At 39.8% G+C, this 25,448-nt stretch overlaps 1 protein-coding gene across 1 annotated transcript in view; it reads right to left on the bottom strand.

The window, feature by feature from the left end:
* Positions 1-25,448, bottom strand: part of plcd3a (phospholipase C, delta 3a) — a 41,882-nt gene that overhangs the window by 11,067 nt on the left and 5,367 nt on the right. The window contains exons 2-8 of the mRNA XM_072442933.1: positions 15,279-15,446; positions 9,964-10,192; positions 7,738-7,867; positions 5,953-6,178; positions 3,175-3,376; positions 2,247-2,391; positions 1,838-1,990 (exon numbers count right to left, since the gene is read on the bottom strand). Of these exons, the coding sequence (XP_072299034.1) occupies positions 1,838-1,990; positions 2,247-2,391; positions 3,175-3,376; positions 5,953-6,178; positions 7,738-7,867; positions 9,964-10,192; positions 15,279-15,446 (1,253 nt within the window). The remainder of the gene's footprint in view (positions 1-1,837; positions 1,991-2,246; positions 2,392-3,174; positions 3,377-5,952; positions 6,179-7,737; positions 7,868-9,963; positions 10,193-15,278; positions 15,447-25,448) is intronic.

Genomic DNA, 25,448 nt, shown 5'->3' with positions numbered 1-25,448 from the left:
GCAAAGGCGGTTAGCGCCTTTGGCACCTCCCAAGAAGGAGATCATGGGTTCGATTCCCGGACCAAACCTACATCACATGTGATGTGCATGTGTTAGGTAAGATTGGTGACTCTAAATTGGCGTCTAGTGAATGAATGTGAGAGTGAACTGTCTGTAATGTCTATGTCTCTGTGTTGGCCCTGTGACAAGTTGGCCACTGTCCAGGATGTACCCCGCCTAAAGCCCGAAGTCACTGGGATAGGCTCCAGTGACCCGTGATCCCAAAAGGGAACAAGCGGTAGAAAATGGATGGATGGATGTTGTTCTTATTGAATGTTTCATGTCGTTACCTGTCTTATGTTTCATGTCGTTACCTGTCTTATGTTTCATGTCGTTACCTGTCTTAGGAGAGCAGATGAAGCTACTGTGAAAACACATTTACGTTGACTAAGACTGCAAAGATGAATCAACATTAAAAATAAAAAAACTAATTATGATCTCCATGAAGTGGTGTTATTGAATCAAAATATCGCAAATTAATGATTGGATACATTTTCATCGATAATACACTTTATTCATATATATTCTCTATCTAGAAGCCTTCATTCATCATGTATCAACCTTACTTTGGTTGATAATATATTTAAAAAGTGTCAGTGTACAAAGGAACTAATCATTGGAGTCGACTTCTAGATTAAATCGTTAGTTGCAGCCTTATCGCAGACACGCTGGTTATTATCGGTCTGTCTGAATTCAAATAAATGCATAAAGACATTTTGAGTGAAACCGTGACGAAAGGACTGATGCCAGACTCGAAGTTCAACAAAGTGATGCGAATCCATTCAGGGACCGTCTAATTTCTGTTTTACCTTCAGTTTATATTCTCACAGTTTAACCTCTCATCTTTATGACTTGTAAAGAGAAAATGGAGCCGTGTTTGTAAATGCTGTTGGATCTAAGCCAATTCAAACAAGGAAAAAGTCTGGACCGAATTTGTTTTATAGAAAATCATAGATGGTGAGAGGGCAAACGTTGGTTGCATTTGCATTGCCAAAATAAAATAAAAAGATAGACGGACGGATCAGATGACTAGAATAATCATACAACTCAATAATTAATTTAATCGATCACTCACTGCACTGTTCACTTTCTGCATCTGTAAATGTAACTGTCAATTTGTGTATGTAGTAAGCCTATTTTTATTTTGATCCTATAGCAGATTTAAATAGCATGCCCTCCTTGATTTTATATAGTTTCTTTAATCATTGTTCATTGTTTTATGTTGCACAGAATCACCACATTCAAATCACCTCCTTTTCCCACCTCATGGCATGTTTTGAAAGCTTTGTATTCACTTTATTCTGACATAAACCTCCTTCTGGTTGTATTCATTAACACGATGCTGCCGACCTCCAGAGAATATAAGTTTTACACCGACAGTCGTTTTCAGGCCCTGGGACTCGGTGCAGTGTTGACATTTTACACAAATCTACTTGTTTTAGCTGCTTTGAATATATTAAAAAAGTGTCAGTGTTCAATGGAGCTAATCACTTGACTAGTCAACTTCTAAAATAACCGTTAGTTGGTTATCATGTCTGAATTCAAATAAGTGCATAAAGACATTTTGAGTGAAACCGTGGTGATCCTGTCTTCATTTCACTGATTCGTTTTCACCAACACAGGTGTTTTTTGTGTTGCTAGCTACAGTAAGCATCTGAATGACATCTTTAATATACACTGCTGCTGCTGCTGCTGCTGCTGCTGCTGCTGCTGCTGCTGCTGCTGCTGCTGCTGCTGCTGCTGTTACTATCCTCCTGAGGTACAGTACAGTTTAAGACTGGGTAAACCTGTTTCGTACCTCCGGAGAGGGCAGTTCCTTCAGGGGCTGGTCGCTCAGGGGCTTGGCGAGGAGACAGTTGCCCAGAATCGTGCGGAGGTGTTTGGCCATGACGGCCTGCTGCTCCACCGAGCAGTGGTTCTCCAAAGACAGAACCAGAGGGTACGGAGACGCCTGCGCACACAAACACAGGGGAATGCGGATAAACAGCCATTTAAGTGCGACAGGACGAATACAAGAGCCAGTGGAGCAATGCACCACTGTCTCTGAGCCAAAGAGTGCAGCCCTGATCCGTGCAGAGGGCAGTGATCGAGTCTGGAGTGTTCACAGACTGAGGCCTTGGCTTATTCCATTAGCTGTGAACACAAACAGCTTCCCCGTGCGCCGGGTCTACGCAGCGTCGCGGGCGCAATAAATCTGCCATTCTGACCTTAAAGGCGAAGTGCGCGATGGTTTCAATGACCTCCTTAAAGGGCACTTTGGAGGTGAGTGTGTGGCCGTGGTATATGACAGGCTCCCCTTTGTCCCCGTCCCAGCAGTCCAGCTCCACGCAACGGCAGCCCTGGTTCAGAGCCCTGCAAACCAACCACACGTAACAGGGCAGAGGATGGATTAAACAGACTAAACCGGCGTGCAAAAATATATTCTTCTCATTATCACGGCTGAGAAAATAACCCCAAAAAGATTCTTCAATTTATCAAGTAAGAAAATAACCCAGGGAAATCTGACTCGCAACTGAAACTGAGGTTGTGATGCAAAAGTGTAAAATAATTCAGCATCATGAATACGTTTTTAACCTACTGCATTCACTGTAGGTTGGGTCCATCCGAATACTATTATTTATGACTACTGTTTTCCACAACAAGCTTTTTAGTCTCTTTGTAGATTCAATATTCATGAATCTACTTCAAGGAATATATTTCATTCACATTCTATGCATTTCAATTCTTCTATTCAATTATTATTTCAATAGTACTTTTTTAAAAACATAATAGTAGGTGCAATTATAGTTCTGCAGAAGAATTATGGATAAATTATCAGGCATTTTCTGTTACAACATTCACAACATTAAAAAAACAATCTTCTCGCAGTACGACTAGATTTGAGCTGTCGAGTGTCGAATAAGAAACAAATTATAGATAAAAAACAAGTGTTAAAGTGTTTCATTCATTGGTAAATGCGTTTCTATTAACAATATTAAACATTTAGAAAAGGATTTCCTCGTCTTGCTTTGGGGTTGTTGCGCCAGTGGCATAAAGCAGTTTAAATCATCATTCACGATACGTTGCCGTGGTGAAATATGACACTCTGAACTGTGTCTTATGGTGACCGGCCCGGGTGCGGACCTCAGCACTGACCTGATGTACGGCTCGGTGCTGCTGGCGCCGGTGACCTGGTCCTTGGTCAGGTACGTGTTGTGCGAGGAGGAGATGAAGTAATGGGCCAGGGGGTGGGTCATGTCCTGGTACACTTTGCCGTGGTCGGGGTTGAACACGTCGTTCTCCAGTGAAAGCATGTACATGGTGAAGCCGTTCTGAGTCATGAACTGGTTTTTCTGAGCTGCAAAATGGGAAAAAAAATGGAGAGAGTTTGAGGTCGAAGCGGTAGAAAATACAGATAATTCTTTGCATGTGTTTAATGTGCGAGGACGTTGTTGGGATGTCATGGTATCAAATGTAATGCAGGATTAAAGTGAGAAACATCAACATTTAAGGATTATTGACACAGAACAACAGTGACATTCTTAATTCACTAAAATCAAAGATAATGTGACACATAAACAACCAGGGGAAGAACACTTCAAGACGAGACACTACAGGTGATATGGAAAAAATCTCCAATTTGAATATATCAACTTTGTAGTTTACTCACAGATTTTTTAACAAAAATCATGTGAAAATAAAATAAATAAGGCATTTTATGTGTAAAAATTGTCAAACAACACCTCATAGGACATTTAAATCAGAAAAATTGACAAAAACAGGTCAAAATTTCTTAGTTCATTTTCTTGACCCTTTAGAATAAAAAGAGATTTGGGACTTTTTTTGTTTTTGAGTAAACCGGCTTAAAAATTCAATTTTTTTAGACTTGAAACTTGAATAAATCAATCTTAGAATACGTTCTAATCAGGCTTTGAATACTTTGTATCAAAATCTTGTCATGTACAAGGTCAAGTTGATAAAGTGTGCTGTGTGTGCTACTTCAAGAGCTGATCTTTGATGTCTCTGTGGGAGAAAAATGCATTTGAAGAAAACGGCCTCTGAAGTTACACGATCCCAGGGAAATCTATGAATGTGAGTGGAGCAAATGAAAAGAAAGAAAGAAAGAAAGAGTTTTGCCTGTAGTGACTCGCATTACATAAACGGTTCACACCAGTAAGCAACTTTATCCACCTGTTTATGTCAAATTAACTTTATCCATCAGAAGGTCTTATTTAATAAAGTGAAATGGTAATTAATCAGTGTTTATCAGTTTGAATGAAAGTGATTTAAGGATTTCCCTGTGATTTACATCCAGTGTCAATAATAATTGTGAATAATCGTAAAATTGTGATGCTTTCCCCCCACAATAATTGTAAACCCTGAAATGTTATACCGGGACATCCCTCTGCTGTATAAATCCAAAGTATATACCGTATTTCCCGCACTATAAGACGCACTTGAAAGCCTTTAATGTCCTCAAAAAACGACTTATAATCCAGTGCGCCTTATCGTGCGGTAAATACGGTAATGACAATGAGTCTTTGCGGCTAATGCCTGAAGATTGTAGGATTAGACTTCAGATCCTCTAATAGTAAACTGTGAATAATCCAAAAAAACACTGCAGCCTTTAGTCGCAGCCTTTACTAAATTTAGAAAGCGCTGGAGGGCTCGTGTCTGACCCCTGACCCCGACACACTTTGTTTTACGCAATGGCGTCGTTCTTACAGTTCAAACAGAAGACATTTGACACATTTGTTGTATATAAGTATGTGCACATTTCAATAAGCATTTCATTAACACGCTGAAAACATTCACACTTAAACACACTCCCATCGAACTGGACTAAACCAGGTCAATGTCACAACTGAACTAGGCTAAAATAAAGACACTTAAAGGTGCACTATGTAACTTTTCTGGTGGCTTGTCATTTTATATAGATTTTGAAACAGTAATTGTTTTAACATGAGTATTGCACGGTAATTGTAATGTAATAAATGCGAGCTCGACGTCTTTAATGACATACTATCCATGGGTTTCATAACAATGAAATATAAGAACAGTTATAATAGCGATTAACAAATTTAAATAAATGTATTATAGTGTTTGTATGGGAGAGATGTTATTACATATTACTTATTACAGAAAACTAAAACCCATGAAAAGGCAAAGCTATAACACTTGTGGTGGTAACTAGAAAGGTTACGTAGTGCACCTTTAAATATACAAACAATAAAGTGTTTATGAGAGTAAATAAGATAAGGAAGAGAAGGCGATGCAAGTTTTTTACAATTCGTAAACAAAGTAATTCAAAGTGCTTCACATAAAGCAGAAAAAATGCATTAAAATCACAATAGAAACAGGTACTTTGCCGTAACCCTATGTTTATTCTTTTTCTTTTTCTTTTTATGGATGCCTATGTGTACTTGCCTTGTGTTTTGAACGTGGTTACCGTATTTTCCGGACTATAAGTCGCACCGGAGTATAAGTCGCACCAGCCAAAAAATGCGTAAAAGAGAAGAAAAAAACATATAAGTCGCACTGGAGTATGAAATGCGGTTGCAAGTGGGAAAATAACAAATAATATCACATATAAGTCGCTCCGGAGTATAGGTATTAAGTACATAAGTATAGATACAAGTATAAGTTGTATCCCAGCCAAAACTATGGAAAAAGGTGTCTTAAAGTCCGGAAAATACGGTATTTAAAAAACTTTAAAAGATAAGATAAGATAAGATAAGAGAGCGCTCTAGAATAAAGGTTCTTTGATTACTACTAAACCTACTGCATTCATTTAGTGTTCATAGTCTTACCTCTAGTATATACTGTATTTTGATGAGTTGGTTTGTGTTTTTTTAATTATTGATGTGTTTTTTCATGTTATAAAGGAGTAAATTACTGGTGTGTATGCAGACGCTCTTCACTTCCTGGACTCACCCCAGTCGTTGAGCTCGTAGGTGACTATTAGCTTCCTGGCGTATAGCAGCGAGGCGTCTTCTCCCTGATCCCCCAGGAAGTCCCGGAGCTCCGCCGTGGAGAGGACACAGCCGTTACCAGAGTAATGCCGGAAAACCGAGTCCAACTCCGGCCGGCGCATTAGCTCGCGGCAGAACTCCTCGATCTCCACGTGGTCCAGCCTGCCGTCTCCAGAGCGATCACATCTCTGCGGGGAAATACAGACATGTTTAATGTTCTGATCTGATCATGCGGTAAAGTGGAGGGCGAGGCACAGATTTATTTTATTTCCACAGTTTTCAGTTATTTTTTTTCAAATTAAAGACATAAAACACAAAACAAAGAGGCACAGAAGTTCAAAAAATAAAACTAAAATGACAGCACATCTTGAGAATTATTTAGCAATTAAGTCCCAATTTATTCATTTTTCAATATATATATATATATATATTTTTTTTTCGATTCATTATTTTTAAATATTTTTTAATTTTTCTAACATCAGTTATAATTTGGTTCAAGTTCTTGATTATTGGTGCGGTTTGAGTCCTAATTCTTTCTGTAATGGCCCTTTTTCCTGCTGCAACGTATCCATTTATTACGTCCATGGCAGGAGTTTTGAGCCCCAAATACATAGTTCTGAAGTCAAGTGGAATGATGGCGTCAAAGACAGTCTGTAGCGCTTTATTGATTTCAGTCCAGTATTTTCTAGCAACAGGACAAAAGAGAGTAATAAGTAAATAAGTATATAATTATGTATATATAATTAATTCAAATTAATATCCAAAAGGAAAAAATCCACAAATGTTGAACCAGCTCATTTATTTTGGCGCCACAGTTCAGTATCTTGCTCTATCTAAAAGCTACGGTGTACTGTGTAACTGTCGAGGGGTCCGCCACCTGCTTGTCTCCATGTTACTGTGTTGCCTGGACTGTTTCACAGTATGGCATTAAACTCATCTAACTTCTAAGTGTTCTCAGAAAAAGAAAAAAAAAACTTGAAAAACATGCATTCTCACTGTGACAATTTTAACGCGACACTGCGGAACGTTCCAGGCGAACCACGGAGAGACCACGACGCGCTCGGCGGTTAAAGCGCTCGCCCACCAACCCGAAGATCTGCGGTTCCCTGCCCCAATCGTCGCACGCCGTACACGCGCTCTAATGAGCAAATGTCAAATTGCAAAAGCTACAACTGTCACATTTTAGATGACATAATGTGACGTCCTCGGCAATAAACAAAAATATTTCATGTAAAAAATCTTTAAACGTCTACAAACGCGATGAGATTTTTGTGTTAGTTTAAGTCTGAAAAGAATCCCACTTTTGAAGAATGACTTATATATATGTATCCGTATATTCCGTATATCACAAACAGGACTGAAAAACCCTGCATTGGAGGCTCTGTAGTCGTACAATTTAACATTACGACGCTCAAAATCCATAATGAGGCGGGACGCTGTAAATGTTTCGACCGGTTGAAGTATATACAACCATCCAGACAAATAAAGGGCTTTGAAAACAACATAAAACCGGCAATGCACCTCTAATAGACTGCAGTGGGACTTGGCTTAGCAGGCAGTAATTCCCCACTAGAAAGAAATAACTAGCCTTTGATTTGTTGCATATGACGTCGGAGAGAACGGGGCTGGTGCTTTGGAGAGCGGCCGGCTCGCGATTGCCCACATTAGCGAGCCTTGACCGGAGGTAAACACCCGTCTCTGCTCTGGCGGCGGAGGTAATACGGAGTCTCGCGGCGCAAACACTGACCTTGAATAAGTTGTGCGCGTACTGCTCGCTCAAGTCGATGTTGATCATCTGCAGCAGCCTTTTCACCTCGTCGTAGCTCATCTTCCCGTCCTGGTTCTGATCCGCCCGCCTCAGGTAGCCGCGAATCCAGGTGGGAAAAGGTTAAGGAATGATGGTGCGTTTAAAGGCGTTTAAAGACTCATTTCATAAGGTCGTGTTGTGCTAATACACAGGGAAAATGTGCAATCTTAAATAAGACAATACGTTAAAAAAGTGACTGAATTAAAGTGCCTCTGACAGGTTGGATGGCTCTTTGAATTGAATTTTGCTAAAAAAAATTATATGAATGTTTTCACAGAATAGCACATTTTTTTAGGTTTATAATTTCACTTCCTGTTTGTAATTGATGACATCACAGTAGGAAATTACTCATCTAATGTCACCATTTTTTATTTGACGAATACAAATATATGAGAGTAACTTTGTTTTTGTTGAATTGATGTTTAGAGAGTCAAAAACAAAAATGTCTTTGTGTAAATTATGCATAAACTTTGACTGGATTGCCCCTAGTGTGATGTCACTTCCTGTAATTTTCAACATTTTTTTTAACGTTTTCTCCACAAATACCCGCTCGATTGGTGTAAAAATATAATGTATATGTACAAATACACAAAATACAGTCAAAATGAGAAAATCCTGAAAATCTGTCATTAAGTAGTATTTATCTTGATTTGAGTATATTATTACTTTTCAAAATGAGATTTGCAAGAAGAACAAATAGATGTTGTCATTATTTGAAGTGTAGGACCATTTTCTGTTATTTTTCAGAAAAACAAGCTATTTTATGCTTGTTCCATTGGCAATCGTACTTTAAAATAAGATAAATACTACTCTCAAACACATTTTAACTTATTATCTTACTTTAGACGGCCATTTTTCCAGTGTAGACCTTTCCTTTATGAAGATGTCACAACAAGACATCTAACTCCACGTGTAATCATTCAACTAATCCAGATTTGAGTGTTTGCTGGATAAAAGATTATGAGAATTAATGTGATTTTTTTTTATTGAACCAAAGGCAATCTATTGTCAATAATATAAGGCGTGGCACTAATGATTATTTTAGTTCTTCATTTGTCAAACAATTCTGTATTACAACTAGATACTACTATTTTCTGATTATACATTTATCAAACTAGATTAAGTAAAATAAGTGTAGTAAAAAGACAGACAGAAAGATGTGCTGACTGACAACCTCTGAGAACCTTTACAAAGCAACAACACGGTTCATGTGTCATTTCGATTTAATTAAGTTGCGGCCTGTGTGTAATAAAACCGCTTTTCACAGCCCTATATTAAAATAAAATCTATGGTAAGTGATCTTCTTGGATTACCAGTACTTGTTTACTTTCATGTCACTGAACTTTCTGTAATTCTGTTGGTGTCACATGTGCAGTTTACATTAAACAGATGCATCAGGATCGCAAAAACAACAGCATAAAATAGGCCCCTGTAACCTGGAATGTATATGTAACCAATGCAAAACCGACTCCGTGCATCTGAGTGTGCGCTGGCTTTTGACCAGCCACTATTACCGTATTTTCTGCACTATAAGGCGCACTAAATTAATGGTCTATTTTTGATAATTTTTCATATACAAGTCGCACCGGACCATAAGGCGCATTAAGCCAAACAAAACGTGTACTACAAAAAATCTCTTCGAGGTCTGTAAGCACAACCAGAATGAATCCATATATAAGGCGCGCTGTCTTTTTTTTTGAGAAAATGAAAGGCTTTTAAGTGAGCCTTATAGTGCGGAGAATACGGTAGTTTAGTTATTCAGCCTGAAATGGGAAGTAAAGCAATGGTTCTCAAACTTCTCAAAAATCAGGAATCCTTCTAAAATGAGACTGAAATAAACCTAAGCACAGAAAAAAATCATGACTAAAATGAAGAAAATATATAAACAAACATGTTCCCGTATCAGATTTTTCTTCATTTCAAACCACGACGGAGGGAAACAGTTAAATTTAACCTTCTGGCCAAGGCCCTAACCTCATTCCTGAGATCGCAATTCTTCACGCACATTAATTATAAAGTGGAGTTAGCTGTTATGGAAACACTCATCAGCAGCTTTATAATTAGATGCTGTTGTCTTGTATCGGTCTTTTTAGATGCATTATTTGTTTACTGCTTCAACAACACGCCGTGGTCGGGCAAACCACTGAAACGGGGGTAAAAGGATATTGGTCGAGCTTTTCCTTCTGGCTCATGTTGGCCACACTGTCCTTGAGGGTCCGCAGCCCCTGGACCCAGCGGCGGGCCTCCTCCTCGCTGGGGCAGAGCAGGTCCAGGCTCTTCCTCACGCCTTTGAACACCACCGTGAAGCAGTGGCTCTCCGGCACCGAGCCCGAAATCTGCCTCAGGGCCTCGGACTTGCAGCCCTCGCGGACGCACTCCACCTCCGTCACCGCGACTGCAAAGAGTCGGACATGGGGAAAGTTATTGGCGCGGCAGTTATTTCTGAAAGCCTAATTTGTGTGTGTTTAGAGGAGACTTCCGACGTGAATTTTCCCACCAATAAAGGCTGATCTAATCTAAAGTTACCGTATTTTCCAGACTATAAGTCACACCTTTTTTCATAGTTTATACTTATATTTATACTTATATACTCCGGAGCGACTTATGTTATATTATTTATTTTCCCACTTGCAACCACATTTCATACTGCAGTGCGACTTATATATGTCTTTTTCTTCTCTATTATGCATTTTTTGGCAGGTGCAACTAATACTCCGGAAAATACGGTAAGCTAAAAGCACATAAACAGGACAGGATTTGACTGCCTGAACCAGCATGAGACCACATTATACTGATTTTAAGACAATATAATAGATTAAATATTGTTGCAAATTAAAAAATATATATATTATTTTGTTTTTGATGTTTCACTGTGCACTTTGGGCTTTTTGCACACGTCTTTCCAACATAATTTTTAACCGCAAATGGCAAATAAATGAAGAAAATTATGTTATGATGAAAGCCTTTTGCTTGGAATCATAATCGAGTTGACAGTTTCAGTAGCGCGGGAGGTTATGTGTGTAGGTTAAACAAAACAGCAGTGTCGTAAACATATTCTGCTCTGATTTTTCTCCTCCTCCGTCGCGTCGGTTTCCCCGTAACACAGAGTACTCCTTGTTGATGGGTAAACACTTGAGATGACAGAGGCGGGCGCAGGTAAAGGTCAACGCCAATAAATCCTACCACATAGTGACAAAGCAATGCAATGGGGACAGCTCACGCAAAAACAGACTCCTCCGGTTAAATTTAGCCTGGCACTCGTCCTCCCTCTGGACACCGGACACTTTTGCGTAATTAACAGCGTATACGCGTGCGCTCAGTGGATAATGCTAATGATTTACTTAAGGATATCGTATTTAGTCCAGTCTGCAGTGTTTCGATCTAAATGGAAGGTGTGAATAGTGCGTTGCAGCAGTTTCCAGTACAAAGTAGGTGTTAAAGCCGTAATGGTTGTGGTAAAAGCAGAATACATTTACATCCGACATGAAAGCAGGTTAGCTACCGTTAATATTTTTACTTCCTGACTGTAAACCATGTCATCACGCTAGCAGAATCAATGTTCAAGGAGCACTACTTCCTGTTATTTCGAACATATTTTTATCACTTTTTTTGCACAAACTGCTACTGCTATATAAACTCTCATTTATATTTACATAAAAAATTATGTGAAAAAAAACTCCATACACACACTAAAAGTTATAGTAAAGTTCACAAATGACACATTTTCACGTTGGTAAAATACAAAATAAAATAGAAAACAATTGCTGCATGACTGTGTGAACATACAGCGCATGTATTTTCATTTCCAACACTGGACCGATATCTGTGAAAACCCATATATTACCAACACCGATATTTGTAACCGATATATTGCCTACGAGCTGCACAGATTCAGATCATTTACAAACACAGGTGCTTATCAGAACAGTAAGCCTGAACTCTTATGAATTAACCTGATAATTAGAGCAGAGGTGACATTTATTTTGAAGTAATGCTTAGGTAATCTTCCATCGGGCCAGCCTTGTATTGTAACTCTATCTCTGAAGTATATTGTGGAGGGACTAGCAGCTCTTGGTGACCGGGAAACATCCAAACACTAACATATCCGCTGTCTGCTTTCAGTCTCTATCCCGACGATTAACATAACACAAAAAAGCCCTGTCTGCTCCGCGGGACGATCCGAAGCGCCCCTGTCCCACAAAAGCCTCATTCTGCGGGCGTGGGCAGCGAAGACGCGGCCCTCCACCTTCGGCACCGCCGCTCCGCATTCCTGGCTTTGTGCAGACGGCAGGGACACGGCAAAATGTACAAGTCCAACCGCAGAGTGCACGAGAGTATACGGCGCAGCAGTATTCGTTTAAAGCTGCACCAGGTATAATTGATGGAGTTTTATGTTATAGATTACAAATTCATAAATGTTAATCCCAATTATTAGGCCCTGAAACTGATTCTATTGCATTAAAAACATCCCAGAGGAGTAAATCATAGGCGTTTAGAATGTTTTGATGGTGAAAACCCAGCAATAAGAGAATAATTTACATAGAATAGTACGTGTTACTTGGTTTAACTGTAATATGGACTTCATGGTCAGTGAATTAAAGTGCATATGACAGGTTAGACAAGACAAAACATACCTAACATAAATATAAAGGAGAATTGGCAAAAAATAAAAGTTTATACGGGTTTCTTTACATTTAATAATAATATTAACAATAATCTAACTTCCTGGTTGGCATAAAATGTGCCATAGGCTAATGAGTCATAGTGGGGAGCACGGTTTGGTGTGGGGAAAACAATCAATCAATGGGAAATGCAACTATCACTATCGTTTAATTATTCATGCTGAAGATTTTCAGTTTGTTTACATCTTTTCTTCACAAAATGACACTTAACTGATGTCACACTACGATAAATATGTACAATTCCACCAAAACAGTGATCATATTCACGTTTAAAGCATGTTATGTAAGAACACGCAGATATGACGTGTGAACACTTGGATTATCTGTCTATTAGGTTAAGGTGACATTATTGTTGTTGTGATTGTTACCATTGTGTGTTTGCCTGTGCGTGTCTTGGAAGTAAGCGCATTACCAACGCTGTCGTCACTTTATATGAGTCAAAGGACCGGTCAAAACATGTTCTATTTCTGTCCCGGGCCAGAAGTGACGCGGCCTTCACCACCCACTGACCCCAAAAACCTGCCTTCTGCGTGACTGAGTCCTACTTACACGAAGAAAGACACAATATATACTTTACATCCACCTCATCTTCATCGTGTAAAAGGACAAAACACCTCTACTGAATTTACACGCTCACTAATACAACACTCTTTCATTTACACGTGCACAGTGGGTCCGATTCCATGAACCGGGGGCATTTTTGTATGGAGTTTGCATGTTCTCTTCATGTCACGGTTGACAGTTTTCCTATATAAACAGGCACACGTTTTGACTAACTTTCAACATAGGAACCAAAACATTGGCTAAAGTGACAAAATGCTCCACACATTTGCCCTGTACACACCATTTTATTCAAGCGTTTCCAGTTTGAATAGGAAAAGTGAATATGTGCAAAGTGGATATTGGGCAGTTGCAGAATGTCAAACCGTTGTAATGATTACAGGCTTTACAATACTGTGGTAAATACTGCAGCGTGTAGACTACCACCATTTTGCCCTCTGCGGACGTTAAATACAGAGTGGCGCGCTTACTTAACATTGTAGTCACAGTTAATGGGCCGTGGAACAAAAGCCGCCTCATTAATCTTTAACCAAATGTGACAAAAAACACAGTCACAGGCGCACAGCATTTCTTCGTCTTTCCTCGCTCTGAAGAGATTACGGATTGGCTAAACGGGCAGCAATTTAAAATGCAATTGTGATCCGGAATTAGCAGAATTAGTCAACTTAAGATGGCTCGATATTCCATTATTTATCGCAGAGCGCGCGGCGGCTTTAATTCAATAGTTTTGAATACAAGAAACAGAGCAGGGCAGGGCAAAACTGTTAAAGATGGGCAATATATCATCTGCGCACACAATTTTAATAGTTCTTTTGACGGAATGCAAAATTAGAATATTGAGTAATAAGAAAATTGTCAAAAAACGGTAAATAATTCATGAAAGTAAAGAAATGCTGACTGGATTTCTCTAATTATCACTACGACTGCTGCTGTTTGTGCTTCTCGAAACACGCTCCAATTATTTCCTGGGTTCAATACTTTGGCTGAACCTGTTTATGTCTGGACGGCGGTGTGAACGTGTGATTGTAGGAGGCTTGAAAAGTCACAGACACACATTTTTAACCGTGACAAATAGCTACAGAGTAATTACGATGAATAAGGTAAAGTAAGGTACGCTTGACTATTCTCACACGGAGATTTGTCCTATTTGTCCTGCCCGAGTTTAGACAATTAATAAAGCACTGCAACCAACCATCATGTCGCTAATCGATTGGTCTAGCGATTATTCTTTCAGTCGATCGATTAGTTGTATTAGAGCGCAAATGTCACGCGATTTTAACGACATTTGACCCCAGATGAAGCTGAAGCGAAGCCGTTCGAGGATCCAGGCGGAGCACATTATGGACTAAGTAAAGAGTTTTTTCATCAAATGCACTGAATTTACACATTTTCCTTCCTTTTTCTCTAGACTCTACAACAAACACTGTTAGCCCTGAACACATGTAACTGTCATACCCATGTGCAATAATGTCATACTCATGTGCAATACTGACATACTCATGTGCAATACTGACATAATCATGTTCAATACTGTCATACTCATGTGCATATAACTGATGTAAATAAGAATGTTTACTTTGCCACCATTATCATTATTATTATTTTGTCTTACGTTATTTATTTATTTTTATCTTTTTATTTTTCCCCTCTATTCCCTATTAAGAATATGAGAGGTTCTGCCTAATAGGAGTTTTGTTTATATGAGTTTCTTCTATTAAGAGTGTTTTTTTTTAAAGCTTTATAAGTTATCTGCTCTTTTACTTCTGTACCTACTTGCGTTGCAACACCGAAATTTCCCCATTGTGTGGACAAATAAAGGCTTATCTTCTTTGCGGCTCAATTTGAGTCATGAAACGTTTTTTCTAAGCTCACGGCACGTTTTGGAACCTACGTACAACCTATGTGTTCCATTTTTTCTACAATGGACCCCTCCTGGACGAATGAGGGATTACAACGACATATGTACAGACCAGTAAACGATGATACAAGTACTAAATTAGCTGCGATTAATCGATTTACCTGATTCATTGCCTGTTGCAGCCCTAGATCAGGCTCATTCTTTGTAAATATTGTGTATTCTAGATCCCGGCTGAGGCTTGGTTAGGACTACCTACACCCGCCAGGAGGAAACTCACTCTGACACGGGCAGAATCATGCAAACCCGGCGCAGAAAGGGCCACAGAACGATGACACCATGGAAAGAAAATACGACGCCGCGACAGCTCACGTGTCACTCACAGGTCTGCCGCGCCTTGGCCTTGCGCGAGCTCTTCGTGGACTCGCACCACACCGTGAGGCCGTCCTCCAGGAGCCGGAGGTGTCTGCTCTTCTGCCACCGCGACGAGCGCACCTTCACCATGTTACAGCCCTGCTTCATCCACTCCACGTCCGGGTTGTTCTCCAGACCTGCGCAGAAAGTGGGGTTTTGTTGAGGGTTAAAGGCGGCGCGCTTGAGCTTAGGAGTGCAACGAGAGCACTAAAAGACATCGAACTCGCATCTTAACAACTTGGCTGGCAAAAAGATCATTTTAAACTTGAAAGTGAGACGTATTTCTAGGTTTAAAAGCTGCATAATCGATGCTTTTACCAACTCTGGCATTGTTTTTCACGTGTGGAGTTTCTCTATGAATTTGTATGTTAAAACAACATCTCACGGTCCTTTCATGTTTTTTCATACCGTATTTTTTGCACTATAAGGCGCACAAAAAACGACAGAGCGCCTTATAATCCGGTGCGCCTTATATATGGATGAATTCTGGTGGTGTTTACTGATCTCGAAGTGATTTTGTGTGGTACACATTTTGTTTCGCTTAATGCGCCTTATAGTCCAGTGCGTCTTATATATGAAAAATGATCGGAAATTGACCATTCATTGACAGTGCGCCTTATAGTGCGGAAACTACGGTATGTTTGGGGCCAGTGAACTTGGTATTGCACTCACCGATCGTCATTGGGGATGCAGACAACACTCAAAACAAAACTGAATCATTCAATACGACCCCCATATTAGCTCTGCAGTAAACGCACTCCACCAGGACGTTAATCGTGCCACACTTTTGAAGATACAATAAGAAAACGGCTCCATAAAGGCCTGTGCTGTATCTATAACAGGGACGAGATAGATTTATTGAATTAAATGCTATGTTTATTGATAATTGAAAACATAACCATAAATCACCATCAAAATAATAGAGGAAAGCTTTTAGATTTTGTACTTCTGAGGCTTTAAGCGTATCAAAATCATATCGATATTGTGACCTAAGAGATAGATTTATTGAATACAATGTTAAGTTTATCGATAATTATAACCACAACTATAAATAACCAGAAAAATAATAGGGGAAAACATTTGATTTTGTTCTTCTGCAGCCTGAAGTGTAGGGGTGTGCCAAAATATCGACAAATCGGGATACTAAATTTGGCGATACAGTATCGATATCGTGGGCAGCTGTATCGATATATCGCCACGAATCATTTTTGGTATAATTATTTTGACTCTGCACTACAATTTTGTTGCATGTTTAAAAAAATAAACTATTGATGTTTTGTAGAATATCATGAGGACTATATATCAATTATCGCATGTATCGCAAAATCGAGACATTACCATATCGTGGGCCGAGTATCGCGCATCGAATCGCGAGAAACCCGGCGATTCCCAACCCTACTGATGCGTATCGAAAACATACCGATATTGTGACTTATGTATTGCGCGTCGAATTGTGACAAAACCGTATTGCACTGACCATTAGTTGTACAATAATACTAATACTAATACTAATACTAATACTGATACATCGTCGGCGGCGCGATCACAAAATCTGGACGCTAGCTGCTGTTGCGCAACCATTTGTCAGTCTTATGTTTTGGGCGAAGCCATCCCCGCACCTGACAGCCCTCATTCTTCATTCAGTGGGAGTCGCCGCGTTCAAAATGAGCAATAGCTAATCATAATTCATGTTTACACTCCCACGTCCTATCAACACACGGTGCTCGCGCGTTCGCTCAGGCCCAACACCAACGGCGGCCAATAAAAGATGACGTTATGATACTGCGCTCAGGGGGAAACGATATTACGCAGTTAAATCACCTCATTTCACTAATATAATTCCTTGAAACATAATCACATCGGTAGCAGCCCGGGCCAAAGCGTATTATTATTTCAAGCTGCGTGGAGTCGGTCACAGTTTTGTACCGTTTTGTCAACATAACAGACAGTCCAATGCTGTGGAATCGGACTGGTTTGGTTTCTAAGAAAGGGTTGCACAACTACCCATTGAATAAACATTAGTCGTCAGGCTCATTAGGGCATGCCAGGACAACTCAACCCTCAAGGTGGCAAGTTGGAAACAAACCGACACTAAAATGCCCCTCCACCCTTGACGGATTTCATCGGTAAAAACAAACAGAAACAATGGAATGAGCGTCGGAGCATTAACTAGAGGCGACTGCAATGCAATGTGAGAAGGCGCGGGACTAAATTCAGACAAATGGCGGTGTCGTTCAGAGGCAGGAAATGATGGAACACACAGAAAGCCGGAGCGCATCAGAAACTGTGGCAAAACAGACCGTCGAAATGTCGAGATGATGGCGTGTTTTTTTTCCATGGTTCTTTAAACTTCTGACTGTTGCGCTTGCTGTAATGTCAAGTTATGTTTGCTGTTGTCTAAAATAATGTTTAATGTTTTCACTCGCCTTAGGCCAACGACTGAAATGTAGCTATGGTGCTAACTCCTGCACAACAACTGAAATGTAGCTATCGTGCTAACTCTTGCGTGTTTATGTTGACGCTGCTGCTGACACGATGATTAATACACACTGTCCTGATTCACAGCAATAAAACCAAACAAACAAATACATAACACATGCTATAGATGTGCAAAAGAACTCATCATGAAATCACAGGCTTTTAAAGCCCAGTCAACAGCATTATATTGAATCAATGACTGTATCTGCCAAAGTGGTAGAGGGTTCACCACCTACTTGACTCAAGGACATTGGCATAGTCCGTCTTTAGTTTTTATCTGTTCAAACTCGGGCTCGAGTGTCGCCTCTCTTGCACGGGCAGCGACACGAGCCAAACAGACACGGACAGATCGAGGGCACAGCTGAAAACTTTGCATACATATTCTACAAAGCACAAAGAGCAAAACGGTGAGGAAAATTGGCCTCAAATTCAATTAAAAACCACAAATACAAATGTCTAAATCCTGTATCATTAATGCAACAGAAAGCGTTAATAGTTTTCAGCCTGTAGTTTTCTAGAGCCTCGATCTGTTCTGCAGAAGGGCTTCATGTGATGCTGGAGCAGGGGCGGAGCAAGGAAATGTAGGGACTGTGGGGGGCCCTCATAATAAACATAATGAGTAATGAGTTGCTAATAATATTATATCTAAAATGCACCAGAATACATTAAATATTATTGTTGTTGAAAACGTCTTGGTTGAGAGCCCACAGATCCCACTTAGGATCGTGATTTATACAATATTTACAAAAAAATATATTCAAAAAATAAAAACAAAATCAAACCCGATGTATTTTCTACACATAGTGGGTTGGTGGCCTGGGGGCACCCAATGGCTTGCGGCGGCCCTGCAAGACAGGCAATTGCTTGGGGCCCCTTGATCACCAGAGGCCCCCAGAGAGCAGTCCACAGGCTACAACAGGCTCATTACAGTAATTACATTTTATTGACAGGTCCCTCTATTGACAGTAGTTTTATATTTTGACTACAATAGATGAGTGTCATCGGTGAGCCCAGTTTCTTTGACACACCGTCCTCGGCCATGGTCCAGCAACTGCGTACTAATGTTTATAAGCGGCTTATCTTATCATTTTTAAGTTCAAAAGGTAAAGAGAAGAAGGGGAGGAGTCCGTCTGGAAAGCCCCTTGTGATTTTTGGTTTGGGGCCCCAGAGCAGGAGGCAAGCATTTATTCAATTACAGATGTTTAAATGGCTAAAAATACCTTAAAAAAAGCCTGAGCGGGATCGCCTCTCCACAAACTAGAGCTGTAACTTGTCCCGGTGGCAACGCTTGCTTGTATCCACGGAGATAGACGAATGAAATGCGTTAAATGCCCTATAATGGAAATTCCGGGCAAAGCAGGAACATCTCCATGCCGACAAGCAGCCGGCCAACTCTCCACCAAAAAGCTACACATTTAACATAAAAAAACAACAACAACGACGATCAATTAAGTTGTTTGGGAAGTCTTTCGGAAACTAGGACCAGGTCAAGACGAGGACTAAACCAGACTTAGGCGCCAGTGCCATACAGTTCATACAGTAAACACAAGAGGGATTAAGTTATGCTTCATTTCACAACATAAAGAACCGCCAGACAAAAGCGGAGGAGACAGTGTGAGATACTGAAGTTTACATAAGCAGTCACATCTCTTCAGAAGTGTGGTACATTCTCATGACCTCCTCACATGACTTAAAGAGTTTTAAGTGTCATTCGTGCTTCATTGTGAGTTATTCCTTTAAAGATAATTATCGGGACAATATGGACTTACAGTTTCCCTTCAGACTAGAGGTTAAAGTTTTTGTTTCTCTCGATTCTTGAACCATTACTAGATTAGTGTGTGCAGAAAGTTGACGTAAAAGGCTTGATTTAAACTTGTAATGTGCAAAAATCGACACAATTGGTCCAAATCTAGAACATATATTGGTTCCAGTATTAATTAAAGTACGGAAAAGCGATAAATAAGACTGTTTACTGTTTGTAGCGGTGGGCGATATTGACAAAAATGAAAAATTTGATATATTTTGGGATTATCCAGGTGACTATATTCAGATATCATGGCAATCCATCGAAAATTAAGGTTTATTTATCAGACAAAAGTGCAAAAATCTCACACACGTTCGAAACGTCTCTCTTTTTGAAGTATTTTTTAACTCTTAACAAAGTACTCAATATTCAGGACTTAAAAAAACTGGATTGGTACAAAATTGAAAGCCGTGACTGTTTGTGTCAGTCCCCAGCCATCAGAGAAAAGACAAAATAACAAATTAAACTTAAAATATCATCAATTTAAAGCAGTATAACGTAGGAATTCAGAAACTTCTTTTCGTTGCCAATATAGAGGCCCCATTGCAAAACAGTTCTCTCCCTCCCGCCTTGCCCTGATTTAAAGGGTGCCGCTTTCTCCCCAAACACAAAGGATTCCCCCTGCCAGGCTTGTGTCCATAACAACCCATGTTTTTCTAAGCTGTTACCACATTGGAGACATTCCCACCAGAGTTGCCATGTGCGCGTCCTCATAGCGACTTTGGCAGTATTTGACAGTTGCAGATTGCGTTTTAGGGTTTTGGTTTCCACTGTCGCGTCAGGTTTCTAGGTGTTTTCCTGTTCTGTGTCATGTTAATAGACTCAATAATGACTGGAATACGGCTGTTAATGGCTCAGTCGCATGTTGCCAGTGTTAGAAGAAAAAATGTGTGCCAAAAATACTCACGTAAAAACAAGTATCACCTTAAAAATCGACTTAAGTCAATATTTTGAAGTACCTGTTGAAAAATGTACTTCAAGAGTAAACGTATTTCACACAAGAACTGTTAAAGTGTTAAATGTAGTGATTGTTTTTTTTCAAGAATTTTGCATTTGTAAACAAAGTCGAATCAATAGCTTAATTTTTCTTGTAAATTTTAAGTATAGTTTGGTTTGCTCAAAGCTGGGACTTGAATTCAAAAGCTTTACGCTGGATTTAATCATAAACACACTAGAAATAACACCTCAAACTGCACGAAACTGTCGCTCAAAGTAAAATAATCTACTGTAAAAAAGTACAGTACTGATAACTAAGAACGTCTTTAGTGCACTTAGGCCTTTTACTTTTGTACTCTTTTTTTTTTTTGCTGCTTTGTGTTGCTTCTGAAAATCTGGCAACCCTCATTCCCAGAGTCGGGCTGATTAACCGCAGGTCAATGCCCAGGCTTCCACAACCACTCCACTGCGCTTCACCTTTTATCACTGCTCACCAATGAACCACATTCCTGCTTTTTCCTTATTCAGTCGAGCAATTTTCAAGACAAAAAGTTGGGCAGCTGCACAAGTGTGTACAGAAAGGGATGGGCACGGTTCTTTCCCTTTTTGCTACAGCGCAGGAAATCACGTTGGCAGCTGTTTAATCGTGATGATGCATTATACGGTCTGCACATGGACATTAAACTGTCAGACGACTTTGAATAGATTCTTTACGGATAAAAATGGGATCGTGGGCACGTCTCGTCCCTGCGAATAAAATTGTCTTGCCAGTTGCCATCTGATCTGCAACCGGAATAGGTAACATTAGACTGCTTTGGGTAAGAATTCTAAATTTACTTCCACTAAAGGAAAAATGTTTTTGCAGCAGAGTTTGTTGGGCTCGAGACGTGACAGGCGTAAAACTGCTCAGTGTTGCATTTGTTGACAAAAAGTAAAGACGACCATTGGATCCACCAGTGCCATCTTAATACTACATGGTGCTACTACTAATACTAATACTACTACATACCTTATTTTCCGAACTACAAGTCGCACCTTTTTTCATAGTTTGGCCGGGGTGCGACTTATACTCCGAAGCGACTTGTATGTGATATTATTCGTTACTTTCACACTGGCAACCGCATTTCACATGACAACCGCAAGGCGCTCTAGGCTCTAAGGACAAATCTGCACTTCCTCTACCTCCAGAGTTTGTGGAGTTGTTTAGAAGTGACACAGAGGAAGAAGAATTCAATGGATTTAGTGATTTGGGGTAAAACTGATGCTTTGGTAAACTTGTTGCATTTTCTTTATGCTATAGTTATCTGAATAACTGTTAATATGTTACGTTAACATACCAGACACTAACCAGTTGTCTTGGTAAGTGTCTGGTATGTTAACGCAACGCAGTTCTGTCTGTGCGTCATGTAGCTGAAGGTGTTAGCGTTAGCATACGTACACCTATTCACCATGTTCTTTGATTTTATGAAATAAATTTAACTTATATATGTTTTTTTCTTCTCTATTATGCATTTTATGGCTGGAGCGACTTATAGTCCGGAACATATGGTAATTAGATTTTAATACTAATGAAAATAATCGACAGCGACAACACAATACCGATTTCTATGCCAGTTATAATAAAAAAAATCCTTTTCTACAAAACTATTTACTGCTATAGTTATATTCTAAAATGTACTTTTTAAAGGCACAATATGCAACTTTTCAATATAACCTGGTTTAGAAAGTTAAAACCATACTTCTAATCAAGAAATAGGTCAGTTTTATGCTCTTTATACTGAAATGTCTATTTCTTTTGATAAAAAGTTACGTACTGAGCCTTTAAGTAGTTATATTGGTCTCAAATTAACTTTTTGATACTAGTTTTTGTACCGATTAGTATCAGGTTTTTAGATACGTTCACATAATATATTTGGCACCAATAAATGTTCAAACCAGGCACTATCGTTATGTGACACAACTAAAGAGAACTGACAAAAAGCTGTGGCAGAGAAACTGACACCAATCGTCATTATATATCTTTCTATAGCGAAGCTGGAGGCATTTGTGTGTTAAAGGTCAAATACTGGATGGGCCGGGCCTTTTCTTTGAACTCTTGAACCACACTGAGAACACAATAAACAATCAATCAAACAAACAAACGTGGCGAGCGTCAACATTGTGCACAGTCGGATCTTTTCCAAAATAGAAAAAAAACAGGGTCACGTCTCCTCCATTTTGAGCCCCGCATACCACCTTCTCCCCCGGGCGAGGTTCACGTTTCTATCAGCACGGCAACTGTCACGAGAGACGCCCAGAAGCCTTCGCCGCCGCCGCCTAGTCACACAGCGGGCGCAGACTTAAGGAGACGCGTTAGAAGCTGAGGACTCTGGTGATGGGCCAATTACATTCCTCTAACACAGCTGTCCCCGCGAGACGAGGCCCGGCCCGATAGAGATGAGAAGAACCAAAGACTGCACTGGGGATGAGACCTTTTGCTTGACGTGTTGTTCGCTAACTCCATATCTGGCTGACGAAATCCAATTTGGAGGAGAAATCAGAGCTAAAAAAGTATTTTCCGGACTGTAAGACACCTTTTTTCATAGTTTTGGCCGGTGTGCGACTTATACTCCAGAGCGACTTATATGTGATATTATTTGTTATTTTCACACTAGTAAAAGCATTTCACATGTTGATTATTTTCACACTGGCAACCACAAGAGGGCGCTCTAGGCTCTAAGCGACACAGAAGAAAAATCTGCACTTCCTCTACCTCTGGAGTTTGTGGAGTTGTTTAGAAGTGACACAGAGGAAGAAGAATTCATTGGATTTAGTGATTTGGGGTAATACAGTGATCCCTCGCTATAACGCGGTTCACTTTCCGCGGTCTCGCTGCTTTGCGGATTTGCATCATGCATTGTGTTCTGCATTCTGATTGGCTAAACAGTCTCTCCGCGTCTTCTCTACCCGTGTGTCAATAACGTTATGGATTAATATGTACACGTACGTAAAACCGCTTGCCAAATTGAAGTTAGCGTGGCCGGTGAGAGCGCGCGTGAGCTGCGGGACACGCCGGTGAGAGCGGCGCCGCGCGTGAGAGGCCGGTGAGAGCGGCGCTTCAATGTTTTATGGAGTATTTCATTGTATATTAACTGTAAAAAAAATAAAGGTTTCTACTTCGCGGATTTCGCCTATCGCGGGTTCGTTTTGGAACGTAACCCCCACGATAAACGAGGGTTCACTGTACTGATGCTTTGGTAAACTTGTTAGCATGTTCTTTATGCTATAGTTATCTGAATAACTGTTAATATGTTAGGGTAACATACCAGGCCTTTCTTTCTTCTTAACAATGTTCTCGCTGAGTTTTGGCATGCCCATTCTGCCGCCGACACACGCCATGCCCAAAAGATACCGCCATGCAGCCGCCGGCACCCGCCATGCTGAAAAGATACCGCCAGGTATTAAGATAACCGTGTGCGCATTTTAGGGTGCTGCTGCACTCGCTTGCGCGATTGGGTGCTAAATTTGACCAAGATTTAGGTAAATATATGCATTTTAAGGATTAAAAACACACATTTTACTTGTGTCGTGTCATTTTGTGGTAATTACTGCTTTGTTTGAGTCATAAACATCCCCACAGTACATGACATACTTTGGACTCAGAAAACACAAATACAAAATTAGTCAATTATGTATTTCAATAATCGTTTAGTTGCGATCAATCCAACAACAGCCATCATTTCAGCCATATGTGTTTATATCTATGCCAACGTGCGACGGTTTAACACAAAAATTCAAGAATATGGTTAAAATGGGTCACACAAAAACGTTCCTTTATTCGTAAGAGGCAAATGTGGACTACAGCTCCTTTCTTCGGGGAGTTGTTGTGATGCAGGAACAACAGCACAGAGCGATGGAGAGAAAACACATTCCCTCCAGTGTGCACTTGCCAAAGCTTCCACACAAGAACGTGGCCAATCACAGAGGCTCGTGACGGCGGATCAGGTGATGGCAGAAGCTGGCGCTGCGGATCGGCAGTGGCACTTTGACAAGCGTAAAGTGCGTTATGAATCCGAGCCGGTGATAGCAATTTAGCATCGATTAGGGCTGAGACAAGACGACTGATTCAGAGCAACTCAGCAATTATTGAAATGATTGTCAATGAATTTAACAATCGTAATTAATCATGTGTTTTTCATTATTTTTGTTAACTATTTAACTATATAAGTCGTTTTCTAGCAGAATTTTTTTTAACTAGGTCAAAAAAAGAAAACCTTTCGCAATCTAAACAAGTAATTGATTAATCGAAACAAATAATGGACAGATTAATGGATTACCAACATAATCGTTAGTTGCAGCCCATTTTTCGATGCAGATTTTGCACAATTCTTTGGCTTTAATGATGAGTAATTACAATGTTATGCAGCTCATTGTTATTTTAGGCTGCAATGGGAATGTCAGCTTTAAACCTAAAAGAGCTAAAAGACTTTGATATAGTTTATAATAAATAAATAAAATGGTTCTGTTCAGCACACGAATTGTTTTTAATAATTGATTTAATACTTTTATTGTAGCACTGCTTTTTAGAACTTCGGCTTCGCAAAATGCGTCTCATATTGTTGTTTTTTCGTCAAAGCTTAGCAAGAAAAACATCTGAATAAAGTGAAGTAAAACGTCTGAGCTCATTTTTACACATGTGGCATAATCTTAGTGTGGCGATTTTAGCTCGTGAAATCTAATATCTCGATGATCTAACCAAATATCTTAACTAAACTTCACTCACAAGACCACAAGCTCAAAGGATATCGTGCAAGAATAACAGAAAAGTATTGGTAATCTCGTTATTCATGTGAAAAGGGTAGAATAAACTTCCAATTTACTCCCAAATCCTTAAACGAAGTGGACTAATACACATTTTGGTCGACTGTGACGCCACCAAGTA

Source organism: Eucyclogobius newberryi, unplaced genomic scaffold, assembly GCF_026437365.1.
Source record: "Eucyclogobius newberryi isolate DKJ021-1_F unplaced genomic scaffold, fEucNew1.0.hap1 SCAF_13, whole genome shotgun sequence".
Classification (NCBI taxonomy): Eukaryota; Metazoa; Chordata; class Actinopteri; order Gobiiformes; family Gobiidae; genus Eucyclogobius; species Eucyclogobius newberryi.
Note: the sequence above shows the minus strand (reverse complement) of the source record. Positions and strands in the feature narration are given on the sequence as shown.